This window comes from Onychomys torridus, chromosome 4 (assembly GCF_903995425.1).
Source record: "Onychomys torridus chromosome 4, mOncTor1.1, whole genome shotgun sequence".
Classification (NCBI taxonomy): Eukaryota; Metazoa; Chordata; class Mammalia; order Rodentia; family Cricetidae; genus Onychomys; species Onychomys torridus.
In genome coordinates this window covers 99,953,805-99,967,804 of record NC_050446.1, presented here as the reverse complement: position 1 = coordinate 99,967,804, position 14,000 = coordinate 99,953,805, and the positions used below count along the sequence as shown (strand labels likewise).

Sequence of the window (14,000 nt, the reverse complement as noted above, 5' to 3'; positions counted from 1 at the left end):
CGTCACCACAGTCCACAGTAGCACTGTGTTTACCTGACAAACCAATGTTGGAATCCCCAACACTCCCAGTTTGGGACAACGCTTTCTTTAGGACCCCGGGCAGCTGCTGTAGGCCGAGCTCCACTAATACTATGTTTTCTTTTCTCTCCCCACCTCTGCAGTTCAGACAGGTGAAGGTTACTTACTACAGCAGGGCCACTTAACAATGCTAAGCTAAAATGTTCGCTGTGAAGAATGTCTAGGTGCACTAAATTTATAAATTTTTAAAATAGCATAAAAATGAAAATGAGCTGGATGGTGGTGTTGCCCACCTTTAATCCCAGCACTCGGGTGTGTGGGGAGGCAGAGGCAGGAGAATCTCTGTGAGTTCGAGGCCAGCCTGGTCCACAAAGGGAGTTTCAGGGCAGCCAGGACTATTACACAGAGAAACCCTGTCTCAAAAAAGCCAAAAGAAAAAAAAATGATAAAAGCTAAAATGTAAAAAAAAAAAAAAAAAAAAAAAATGAGCACAATTCAAAATTTCTGTTGTGGCTTTAAAAAAAGTTTAGAAACATTGTGGAAGCTATTCATGAGCCAGGCTGAACATTAGCTGTTTCCTTTCTAACGTGAAGCCCCAGAAAAGAGCCCCTTTCCACAGTTCTAGAAGCCGTTCTCAGAGGCTGATTCCCCTTCCCACTGAAGGAGACACTCTTGTGCCTGGTCACCTTTCCTAGTGACAGTGTTTAAATTCACTTCTAACTTAGGGCCTGCCAGGCAGGACTTTTGTTCTACAGCATTGTTTAAACAGGGCCTTGAGCATGGAAGGATGAATGGACTGATGAGGAGATACTTTGTGGTATCTCTTTTGTGTTTTGCTTTTAGAGGCACCAGAAACTGTGCAGCCAGGAGCCACAGCCCAGCCTGTAAGCGCACACTCGTTGCCACACATTAAGCAGCAGCTGTGGAATGAGGAATGCTTCCACGGCAGGCTGAGCAGGAAGGCAGCGGAGAGACTGCTGGTGAAGGATGGGGACTTTCTGGTTCGAGAGAGCATAACTTCTCCTGGCCAGTATGTGCTGAGCGGACTACAGGGTGGCCAGGCAAAGCACCTCCTCTTGGTGGATCCCGAAGGCAAGGTATGGCTGTGTTTTCATTGTACATCACAGTTCGCATCTACACATAGTATTCAGCAGAGGTCAAGGCTAAGGGTTTACTTTTCCTTGAGCCATACAGCCAGAACAAGTGGTGTGGTTAGAGCCTGAAGCCACCCTGGAATGCGATGTGGAGGGCAGCCTCTTCTGTCCTTTTCAGTTCAGCTCAGTAGGACAAACCTGTAGCTGTAGCAGGACTCCTGCAGGTGAATAGCACAGCCAAGTCACAGCAATGCAGAATTAAATGACATAAAGTCTAGAACAAGATCTTTTTCAAGTATTAAGAAAACTGATAAACTTTTAGCTAAGATACAAATAAAATAGGAAATGCACTATAATGGGTATCAAGTAATTAAGATAGAAAAGATTTCTATATTCAACTATATGCCAACAAGCTGGATAAGCTAGAAGAAATGGACAGGTATCTAAAAACACATCATACCCCAGGATTGAAGCACAAGGAAATGGAGAATCTAAACATAATAAAGTTGCTAGGAAGGTGGACTCAATAATCAAAACTCCCGACCAGAGAAAGGCTCTGGGCCAAGTGGCTTTACTGGTGAATGATATGTTATTAGATAATGTTATCTAGAGAATGAGCCTTGACCCTTTTCAAGCTCATGCTGAAAGGGACATTTGAACTCATCTTTTTTGATGAGTGTTATCTAGACACCAAGGCCATATAGAGTGGGTCTTCTCACCTCAAATGACCCAGTCAAGAAAATCTCTCACAGGTGTGCCCAGCTGCTTGGGTTTTAGGTGTTTTGGATGTTGACAACCAAGATTATCTGTCAGAAATGGGAAGAAGGTTAAAAACTGCATGATCATCTCCATGAATGTAGAAAAGGCATTTGACAGAATTTCAATCCTTTCATGATGGAAACACACCCATACAGACACACACACACACACACACACACACACACACACACACACTCAAGGAAGAAATTAATAGTAATAAAATTACAAAAACAATAATAGGAAGGACATAGTAAATGTCATATAGGAAGAATTCACATCAGACAGCACATTTTTATGCAAAATTAGTTGAGTTTCTACACACAAATGAAAACTATCCAGAAAGAAATTAAAACAGTTACACTTATAATGGCACCAACAATAAAAAGGTACTTAGGAATAAACTCAACCAAGAAGAAATACAGCCTGGAAGTGGTGGTGCACACCTTTAATTCCAGCCCTTGGGAAGCAGAGGCAGGCAGATCTCTGAGTTTGAGGCCAGCCTGGTCTACAAAGCAAGTTCCAGGACAGCCAGGGCTATATAGAGAAACCTTGTATGGAAAACAAAACATACACACACACACACACACACACACACACACACACACACACACACACACAAGAAAACAAGAACAACAACAACAGAAATATTTCTGCAGGGAGAACTCTAAAACACTGATGAAAGGAACTGAAAAAGATGCAAATAAATGGGAAGACATCTCCTGAGTGGGTTAGAAGACTGAGTATCACTAAATGTCCACACTACCCAAAGCAATCTACACACGCAATTACAATTCTTATAAAACTCCTGATGGCATTTTATAGGCAAAGGAAATCCTAAAATTCATGGTCAACTGGTACAAAGAGGTCTGAATAACCAAACCCTCTCCCTCTTTTTTTTTTTTTTTTTTTTTTTAAGAATAATAAAGCTGAAGACCTCAAAACACAGGACAGTGCTACATTAATCAAAACAGTAGTGTTGACATAAAGTTAGACAACTAGACCAATGGACCAGTAGAGTGGACCTAGGAACAAATTTATATGTGCAGTCAAGTGATCTTTAAGAAGATCACTAAATCTTCTCAAAGCAAACATCAGAGAAGTGATGCTCTCCAAATGCCAATGGGAAACTGAAAGATGAAACTGGATTCTTACACTACCAACAAACGTTAACTCAAAATGGGTCAAAGACTCAGCTGTAAGACATGAAACAACAAAAATCCCAGGAGGAAGCGAAGGAGAGTGCTTCTATAACAATGGTCTTATTAACTATTTATCAGACAAGATTGCCGGAAGCCAGGTGACGGTGGCGCACGCCTGTAATCCCAGCACTTGGGAGGCAGAGGCAGGAGGATCTCTGTGAGTCTGAGGCCAGCCTGGTCCACAGAGTGAGTTCCAGGACAGCCAGGACTGTTTGTGATACAGAGAAGGCCTGTCTTGAAAAACCAAAAACCAACCAAACAACCAACCAAACAAACAGATTGCCAGAATTCAAGCGTCAAAAAGCAAACATACAGCCAGCCTCAGAGGAACACTAGAGCTGAGGACTTGGCCGGAAGGACTAGGTATTTAGGGTGCTGTGCCAGCTACAAAGCTGGCTCCCATCCCTATTCTGATGACCTGGATCCTGGGCTCCTTGCAGCTCCTAGAGATCTGCCATCCTCTGCCTCCTGAGTGTTGGGATTAATGGCTTGCACTTCCACACCTGACTTAAAAATAACTTAAAGTTAAATGTGGTTGGCATGGTACTTTCATGCCTATACTTGGGAGTTGAATGGTACTTTCATGCCTATACTTGGGAGTTGAAGGTGAGGTGATGGTCCCTCTTTCATTGATTGCCCAGAGGCAATCACAAACTTATCAATGGCTCTGGTCAGTGGGGGCACATGTACAGGTTTGAAGGGACCAAGTGCAAGACACTTGCCCATTGAACCACTCCCCAGCTTGGTGCCAAGTTTGTGGAAACATCAGGAACCAGACCTCTGTCAGACTCCCAAGTGTTACCTGGGTCAGGGGAACAGTGGCCCTGAGCATCCTGGGACCTCTTCCCCCACCTTAGGGAAGCCAAAGCTTATCCCAGGCAGGAGGAGTAAAGGGGCAATGCTGGCTATAATACACCCATGCCACATTTAATTGGAAGCAGAGAACCAGGATGAGTATCAGAATGAATGATGTTTGAGGAAGGGTGGTCCTCACCATTCCAAATCATGTCAGCCTGAAGACCTTGGACTATTGCCAAAAAGTATTTTCTAAGTCCTCATGTATAACAGTTACAGTAGTTCAGGGTATGGGGGGCTGGGGCAGCTGCTGCCACTTGTATTTATTGTGACTAAATCTTTGATAATTCTTGTTTTTAAAAAGTTTGCCACCAAATTGGAATAGATGTTCCAATAAATGAGCTGGAATTGGTAGCCTCCTTGTGTCGGGGAATTCTGAGATCCTGAAGGACAATAAAGAAATGGACCAAATATTAAAAAAAAAAAAAAGCAAGCATAGAGAAGTGGGTCTGCACTAAACTAAATGCTTTGTACTACCAAGTTAATAGTCAACCACAGAATGAGGTAAATGTTTGCCAACTATAAGTTTGGTGGTGTTAATATTCATAAGGAAACCCTGCAACTCACAAAAACAAAACAAAACACCCCTCCAGGATGAACCATTTCTCCAGAGAAGGCACACAGCCAGCCGAGTGATAGATGGTGTAAAGTACCCAACATTTCTAATCAACACGTATTTGAATCAAAGCCACACTGAGTGTCCACCTCAAGTCTACTAAGCCGGCTATATTATCCATCCCTAAAAACAGAAAACAGTTGGAAAGTTTCTCAGAAACTTAAAAATATAACGGCCATGCAAAGTCGCAGCCTCACTTCTGGGCAGGAGAATGGAGATCTTCAGGAGAACTCCACTGTGCTCATAGCCAAGAGGTGGAAGTAACGTCAAAGTTCATGGGTGAGAGGAGAGAGAAGGGATGCTGTAGACATGCAAAGGAACACTGCTGAAACATGCGAAGGACAGCCTGTCACATGCCACCATGTTCTAGGATATTGAGAGCACGTTAAGTTTGGTTAAGTAAAAATCAGCCAGTCGCTGGACAAATGTCACATGATTCCACTTAAACGAGGTGTCTTAGGAAGCCAGGCTCCTAAAATCACAAAGTAGAAGGATGGTTGCCACCGTCTGGGGAAATGAGCTGTGGTTCTGAAAGTAGCATAGTTTCAGTTGGAGAAAGTCTGAGTTGACAGTATTGGACTACATATTTCAAGTCTCATGTAATGTGTTTGTTTGTTTGCTTGTTTGTTTTGGTTTTTTGAGACAGTTTCTCTGTGTCATTTTGGTGCCTGGCTTGGATCTCGCTCTATAGACCAGGCTGGCCTTGAACTCACAGAGATCTGCCTCTGCCTCCCAAGTGCTGGGATTAAAGGTCTGCGCCACCACCGACCAGCTTATGGTTTTGTTTTGTTTTGTTTTTGTTTTTGTTTTTTTTAATCACACAGTTTTTGAAAGCTTTTGTAGGTGGGTTTACAAATGCAAATATTACTGGGCCCAACTGTATATAAGGAAGAAGTGGGTAAATAATGGGGTGAGCACAAGGTGTGGCTGACTCTGCCGAACTGAAAAAACAGTCACCACTCAGTGATACCCGACTGCTGCCATGCAGAGTAGGGGCTGGTAGGGTCACCAGATAGAGTTTTATGTACACTCTCTGCTTTTTCAACTTACAGTACTTTAAAACTTCTGGTTTAACAGCATCTGTACATTTGTCCAGTGGCTAGTTTGTGGTCTCTGGGCTAGGAGGGGTAACTTAACATCTGCAGGATTGGTTAGAAAATACAGGGGAGTGTGTGGGATACACAGGGACAATAACTGGTACCTCGGGGTGGGAACTGTGAAATCCCAGACCACAGTGTTGGCTGGAGAAACATGGAGGGAGAAGAAACAGAATGAGTTGGAATTAAGAATGCAGCAGGATTCCTCAGCTAAACTGGAACAGGAAGAGAGAAAACCTTCACTAAGGTTCGAAGGCCATAGAGAATATACTGAAGTCCTTGTCTCCTTTTCCTTGTCTTGTGCTTACAAAAACTAAGGACACTTCTTTCATAGCTCTAGTGTAGTAATCAAAATCAGGAAATTCAATTGTAAATTCATTCTCTAAGTTATAGTCCACATTCAAATTCTGCCGGTTATTCCAGTATGCTGAAACCAGTATGCAGGCAGAACTCAGAATCCCCTGTAGGAAGCTGGCAAAATTATTAAGTAGGTGTGTGCTGGTGGCAGGCCTTCTCTCTCCTGGAAGGCTTCACTGTCCTCCACACAGGAGCATGCATGGGGTCAGGTGACCAAGGCAGTGAGCCCAGGAGACAGAAAAGCATGCAGATGGTAGGTGCATGGCAATCCTGGAGGAAATACTACAAATCCATTTCCTTCAGCATGCGGACAGTAAATACCATGAAACAGACATTTCTGAGTCAGCTACAGTTAATGAAGCTTGCAGGAAGGTGACATGAATGAATGCCTGTTGGGAAGGTCCAAGGAGCCTTCTTGGAGGAGATAGGATTTGTGTTGAGGCTCTAGGGAGAGGCAGGACTCCTCCAAGAGGCCTGCTTTTGTTAGAGACGGGGTAACGTGGAACACTCCATTCTATGGAAGATAACTGTAATCCTGGTAATGTGCCTGTCCACAGATCACCCGGAGATTTATGGAAGTGGTGATATGATGGAATTGATCAAGCAACAGCACTGCAGAGAGGCTGACAGTCAGTAGACTTGGATTAAATGACAAGGGCTTGCCATCCTCTGAGCCTATAGGAACGCCACTGTAAAAGGGTAGTGGGGAGTGATAAAACGGTTTATTAAGGAGGATAGAGTGAAAAAGCACCTTTCCTTTACTCTGTGAAATATCTACGCTAGGGACACACCCTCCACAATCGTTTACATCTTTCAGAAGAACTACTAGTATTAAACCGGAATATATTTGTGCTTCCTTTTCCAGGTGAGGACCAAGGACCATGTGTTTGATAATGTTGGCCACCTTATCAAATACCATATGGATAATAGTTTGCCAATCATCTCTTCTGGAAGTGAAGTAAGCCTTAAACAGCCAGTAAGGAAAGGTAATACTACAGGACTTTGGCATTCCAGGAAATGACCGCTCCAGACACTGTGGCAGTGACATCAGAAGAATATCCTTTTTTTGTCAGGGACAATGACAATTCAAGCTTTTTCTCCAGATGAAATAGAACACAAACTGTGAAACATGTCTTTCTGAGACCACCATGGACTATGTCTTTTGTAAAACAGAGAACTAATAAAATACCCTCTAAATATGAAAATCAGAGAGGAAGAATTTCAATCCATTGGAAAAGGACTTATGCATATGCACGGAGGTCACTTTTAAAGGTCACATTGCATTGATTAAAAGCTAAAAGCACAACTACAATTTCATATGCTAAAGATAACTTGAACTGCTCAGGCAGTGATATGTGCCTTCGACTTGATAATCTGGGGCCATTTTCATATGGGGGGAGAGTATTACCAGGTGTTTTCGTGGTCTATAGCTACAGAACCAGTTGCCAAAAAAGCTTTTCCTTGCTAAAAAAGCAAGGGGAAGCAATTTGATGAGCAGTGTTGACTTGAACCATTTTCTGTTTAGTAGCACTGTTGCTGCCATGTTAAATATGACACTGACATCAAATTCAGACTGGTTCTATGTTGCGCAATGAAAGCAAAAGCCAATGGAGGCTTCATCATTCTGTCTCATTTGATGATGAGAAGGTTGGGGCCCAAATTCACTGGCCAGTGTTCCTCAATCTTTGCTACCTGAACTGTTCTTATGCAGCATAGGGCAAGTTCATGAGGCCAAATCTCTTGCTTACTTCTGATTTTGAGTACATGGATATAAAAGACGGTAAACAAAACCAGTGTTCATGCTCAGTCCGCACTGGTGCCATGCTTACTGAGAAGGTAATTCAAAGTATAGGAAACTTTCCTTTTGATTGGCTGCCACCGAATCCAAGTGTCACCTCTATATGTGTCCTATCTCCCTCTCTACATGTGATCAGACAAAATGCAGAGTGAGAAAACACATAGGGTGAAGGGTTTGGAAAGGCCTGCCACACACAGCCCAATGGTTAAACTGGTGGTGAAATTAAGAATCCTCAGAGAAGCTCTAGGCTCAGACTATTCATCTCTGTGGCTCTTGGCAGGTTGCTAAACCTGTCTGGATTCCCGTTTTCTTGTTTATAAGCTGAGGGAGCTCAGAGGTGCATTCCAAGGTCCTTTGGCATCCTAACATAATTTTTCCTTTGTTAGAAATTAATACTGATAAGCAGCTTGTGTAGTGAAGGGGAAACACTTAGGACTTTCCCTTATTCTGTGTCTATACTCAACTGATCAAGGGTTTAAACAAGTCATCACTCACATAGCTCCACCCCAAGAGTTTCAGTGTAAAGCAGGTAATGTTGATATAAGTGGATCTGGTTGTTTTTAGTAATAGCAGAAATACTCAGTCAGTTCTTACTTGCATTTGCATATAAAGAAATGGCCATTACTAAAGGAGAGATGGAGAGGGAGGGAGGGAGGAAGGGAGAGAGAGAGAGAGAGAGAGAGAGAGAGAGAGAGAGAGAGAGAGAGAGAGATAAATTCTGAATTAATTCTGAGTTTTCTGGATAGTTATCTCAATACTACTTCACTTTGGCTAAGTAGATACAACTTAACCTTTGTGGTTTATGATATATTTGGTAAGTTTTGAGTACAATATGGAATAGTTATTTTGGATAGAAATCATCAGAAATCAAATACATTGAAGTCTGACGTTTTTATGTAACAGCTACCATTTTTATTTCCGCTACCATTGGCTTCTTATGTAGGTTTCCTTTCCACAGTTAGAAAATAATATATATGTCATTGATTTCCCCCATATATCTTAGGTCTTAATAATTTTTTCTTCATAAAATGGATCAGTGTAGTGATAGGAACTTGTAGGCAACCTGCATCAGACACAGGGCAAGACTATGGTCTCCTTCCAGCAGATGCACAGAGACGGGATAGCCAGGAGGTCCAGATGCAGGGAGCACTGATAGTGTAAGCAGCACACATGGGCAGTCAACACTGGACTCCAGTGGTGTTGTAGCTAGGGAAGCAAATACTGCACTTTCTGATACTAAAGACACTAAAGTTCACACACACCCAAGATGCAAGAAATGTCTGCATGCTACTTAATCTCATATTCTCAACCTCTATTTTAAAATGGTGGTTCATTTGCCTGTAAATATCTGTAAATGCCTTTTCTAAAAAATAAATGAATATTGCTTTGTGACCACTGACACTATATGTCTGGTATTTGGGACTTGGAAATTTATCATATGTGTGGTGGATCAGTGTCTTGACAGGAAACAGATGGTTCACTCAAACATAGTAATCTGAGGAGAGATTAATAAAGGGTATTTAAGGTATGTTTAAAGGATAGAGAAACCACAAGCAGAATGCAGTTCTCTTGGGCCCAGGAGAAGGGAGAGGGTGAAAGCAGATATAGAATCTGGAGAGCCATATGGCTGCATATAGGAGCTGTGGAGGGTCTTGGGATGGGGGTACAGCTGATCCTGAGGAGCCGTGGAAGGTCCTGGGATGGGGGTCACAGCTGATCCTGGGGAGTTGTGGAAACTATTTAAAAGAGAATTTTTTCCACATTAAAAAAAAATGGGTTTTATGTGTACATTGGAAGAAAATTGGGCTTTGTTTGAAATTTTAGACAGTCTGACAATAGAACAACTATATGAGAAGATTAATGTTGATCGAATTATATCATTATTCTTCTTATCCTTATTTTACAATTTAAAAAGATAGTCCATTTAAGTGCCAGGATAAAAATTTTAGAAAAACTTGTTAAACCTGTTAAAATTAATTATAGAGATATTCAGATTCAGACAGAAGAAATTAACAGTGAAGTTGTTTTAGGATTGGATTATAAGGCTACAGAAATAAAGCCTGTTTTCACACAATCACCCTTAATTTATCTGGTAACTATACAACAGCTACCTGGTTAAGTGAATACACAAAATATTTGAACTCAGGTTGAAATGTTAGATTTACAAAGGTTTAAGGAGGCAATAGTATCTTATGGCATGCATTCCCCATATGTAAAGCAAATGTTAAACTCCTGGTCAACTTATAATAGGATTATACTACAGGACTGGTGGGAGCTGGCACAGGCTGTTCTGGAACCCGGACAACAACTCCAGTGGAAATGTGGTTCAAAGAGGAAGCTAAAAGCATAGCAAAACAATGTAGGGATAAAGGTATACAAGTCTTCCAGGATCAGCTTGTTGGAGAAAGCCAATATGCTGCAGCACAAACACAATGTTTATATGATATCCAAACCCTAATTCTATGTCAAATGGCAGTCTCGAATGCATGGAACAGAGTTGAGGAACCAGGAAAGAAAACTGAGTCATTTACAAAGGTTATACAGGGCCCAAAAGAATCTTTCACAAATTTCTTACAAAGACTAACTTCAGCAGTAAATAGAATGGTCCTGAATTCAGAAGCTAGCCAGATAATAATCGAATCTTTGGCTTTTGAAAACACAAATGCAGCATGCAAGAGAATAATCAGGACATTAAAGGCAAGATCTGCATCCTTGGAAGATTGGATTAGAGACAAGGTATGGTGGTATTGTGTTCCCCAAAATATTGTGCAGGCTAATAAACTTATCTGGGGTCAGAGAACAGGGTGGCCATAATATTAAACATGAGGATAGACAGTGGTAGCACACACCTTTAATTCTAGCACTCCAGAGACAGAAATACCTCTGGATTTCTGAGTTCAAGGCCACATTAGAAACAGCCAGGCATAGTGACACATGCCTTTAATCCCAGAAATCCAGCCTTTAATCCCAGGGAGTGATGGTAGAAACCAGAAAGATATATAAGTCATGAAGACCAGAAACTAGAAGCATTTGGCTGGTTAAGCTTTTAGGCTTTTGAGCAGCACAGTTCAGCTGAGATTCATTTGGATGAGGACACAGAAGCTTGCAGTCTGAGGAAACAAGACCAGCTGAGGAACTGGCAAGGTGAGGAAACTGTGGCTTGTTCTGCTTCTCTGATCTTCCAGCATTCACCCCAATAACTGGCCTCAGGTTTGATTTTATTAATAAGACTTTTAAGATTCATGCAACAACACGGTTAATGTTGAAGCTCATGATCATGATAATATGTGGGTAGGAAAAGCAATTTCAAGAGGTTTGAGAAATGTCAGGTGTTTTGGATGTGGAAAGCGAGGACATTTGAAAAGGGACTGTAAACAGGGCACTTCTAGAAACAATGTTTCTTCAAGGAACAATGGCAACAGAATACCCCTTCCTTCTGGAGTATGTAGAAGGTGTGGTAAGGGAAAACACTGGACTAACGAATGTAGATCAACAAGGGACAGACAAGGTAATACTTTGCCTCAGTCTTTGGGAAACTCCCAGAGGGGCCTCAGGCAGGCCCCTACAGTGAATCCAGTACAGACCTTTCCTGCAATCATAGAGGAGAACCCTACTCAGAGCAGTTAAATGACCAAATGCCTATTGGAATAAACCAGGCTACTCAGAGTAATGGAACAACTGAGACAGAGAGAACAGAAAATTCAGGAGAAACCATAAAGAAAAATGTTTGGCAAACTTCCATAAATGAACAAAGACCAAAATTAACAATAAAAATAAATGGTGTTTTATTGTCTGGTCTGGTAGACACAGGTACTGACGTGACCATAATTGCACCAGAATTTTAGCATCTATCTTGGCCTCTTCAGGAGGTAAATGTTCAGCTGTTAGGAATTGAAACATTATCTCAAGTGAAAAAGAGTGCAAGATGTCTCGAATGTATAGGCCCAGAAGGACAGAGAGGAAAATTAAAACCATATGTGGCTAACATAGCTATGAACCTGTGGGTCGAGACCTGTTGCAACAATGGAATACTCAGATTAACATCCCTCCAACCTCAGAAATAAATCATAAACCAGCACATGTTTCTGAGAGAAATATTAGAAGGTATTATTCTAATGAGTGGTCACCAGCCATCCATATTATACAAGAACAGGTCACAAAAACTAATGATCTTCCAAAGACACCAACAGCTCTACCTTTAAAATGGTTAACAGACAAGCCGGTATGGGTTCAGCAATGGCCTTTAACAACAGAGAAACTCTAGGCTTTAGAAGAGCTGGTAGAAGAACAGTTAAATGCTCAGCATATTGAAGAATCTACCAGCCCTTGGAATTCTCCTGTATTTGTTATTAAAAAGAAATCTAGTAAATGAAGAATGGTAACAGACCTTAGAGCAATTAACAAAGAAATTCAGCCAAAGGGCTCTCTACAATCTGGAATTCCTTTGCCTACTCTGTTACCTAAAGGATGGCCTCTCATAGTTATCGATTTAAAAGACTGTTTCTTTTCAATACCTCTACAAGAAAAAGACAGAGAAAGATTTGCTTTCACAGTGCCTACTTACAATAATTCTCAACCGGTTAGAAGATTTCAATGGAGAGTCCTCCCACAGGGAATGTTGAATAGTCCAACCCTGTGCCAATATTTTGTACAACAGCCCTTGGAAGTGATACGAAAAAAATTTCCTAACTCTATAATTTATCATTATATGGATGATATTTTACTAGCTGACTCAAATGCAGATACTTTAGAAAGAATGTTTGAAGAAGTAAAGAAAATATTGCCTTGCTGGGGATTACAAATTGCTCCTGAAAAGATACAAAGAGGAGATTCTATTAATTATTTAGGATATAAAATAGAGCTACAAAAAATTAGACCTCAAAAGGTGCAAATTAGGAGAGATCGCCTACAGACTCTTAATGGCTTTCAAAGATTATTTAGAGACATTTCTCATCTACGAATTATTGTTGGGATAAAAAATGATGAACTGAATAACTGGTTCAAAACCTTAGAAGGTGACAAGGACTTAAATAGTCCAAGAGAATTATCACCTGAAGCTGAGAAAGAATTGGCATTGGTAGAAGAGAAAGTACATGAAGGACACGTGGATCGTATTGATCCAAAGCTGGACTGCATTTTGGTTGTTTTACCTTCTAGATATTCTCCTACAGGAATATTAATTCAGAGAGAAGGTATTATATTGGAATGGATATTTTTACCAAATAAACCAAATAAAAAATTAAAAATGTGGAAAAAAAATCTCTGACTTAATTTTGAAAGGAAAATTGAGACTTGATCAATTAGCAAGAATAGACCCAGCAGAAATTGTTGTACCTTTAACTAAAGAGGACATTGAAAAATTATGGACAGAAAGTGAACCTTGGCAAAGAGCTTGCAGTAACTTTTTGGGAGAAATTAACAGCAAATTTCCCAAAAGCAATATAATTGATCTTATAAAGAGAGCTGATTGGATCTTGCCTCGAATTGTATGAGGAAACCCATATCTAGAGTTTGTACATATTATACAGATGCCAACAAATAAGGAAAGGCAGGTTACAAATCAGAAAATTTAAGTAAAGTGGTTCAAAGTCCTTATAATTCAGTTCAAAAATCAGAATTGTATGCTATTCTGTTGGTATTAATGGATTTTTCAGAACCTTTCAACATAGTTACTGACTCTCAGTATGCTGAAAGAGTGGTATTTCATATTGAGACTGAAGAATTTATCCCTGATGCTTCAGAATTAACTTCACTATTTATTCAATTACAAGATATAATCAGGGAAAGGAGTCATCCTTTATATATAACTCACATCTGATCTCATACTGGTCTGCCAGGCCCTCTAGCACAAGGTAATGATGAGAATGATAAACCGTTGATAGGAAATGTGCTGGAGGCTGTAGAGAGCCGCGTGTAGCCGCACCCTAAAGATGGCTCTGGCTTCTACCCTCTGCCTTCCCGATGGCAAACACTCTTTATGGTAAACAGCTCCTTATTTGGCTGTGGCTGGATTCGTGTGTTGCTGGCATATGCGTGAACCTGTGGACAGTGCCCACGTGGCTGCTTGGGGTTGGCAGCCCAGCCCTACTTAGGTGCTGGGAGAGGCTTGCCCCAGAGAGAGAGACACAATGCAATTAATCAAAGGTCTGAATAAACTGTGATGAGAAGGATCCCGGTGTCGAGTCTTCCTTGCTGGTCGAGGCGGGC

General features: G+C 41.1%; 1 protein-coding gene across 1 annotated transcript in view; it reads left to right on the top strand.

The window, feature by feature from the left end:
- The window catches only part of Shc4 (SHC adaptor protein 4), a 98,240-nt gene extending 89,785 nt beyond the window's left edge, over window positions 1-8,455 (top strand). Inside the window, exons 11-12 of the mRNA XM_036184176.1 lie at window positions 862-1,115; window positions 6,861-8,455. Of these exons, the coding sequence (XP_036040069.1) occupies window positions 862-1,115; window positions 6,861-7,016 (410 nt within the window). The 3' untranslated portion in view covers window positions 7,017-8,455. The remainder of the gene's footprint in view (window positions 1-861; window positions 1,116-6,860) is intronic.
- The last annotated feature ends 5,545 nt before the right edge of the window (window positions 8,456-14,000 follow it).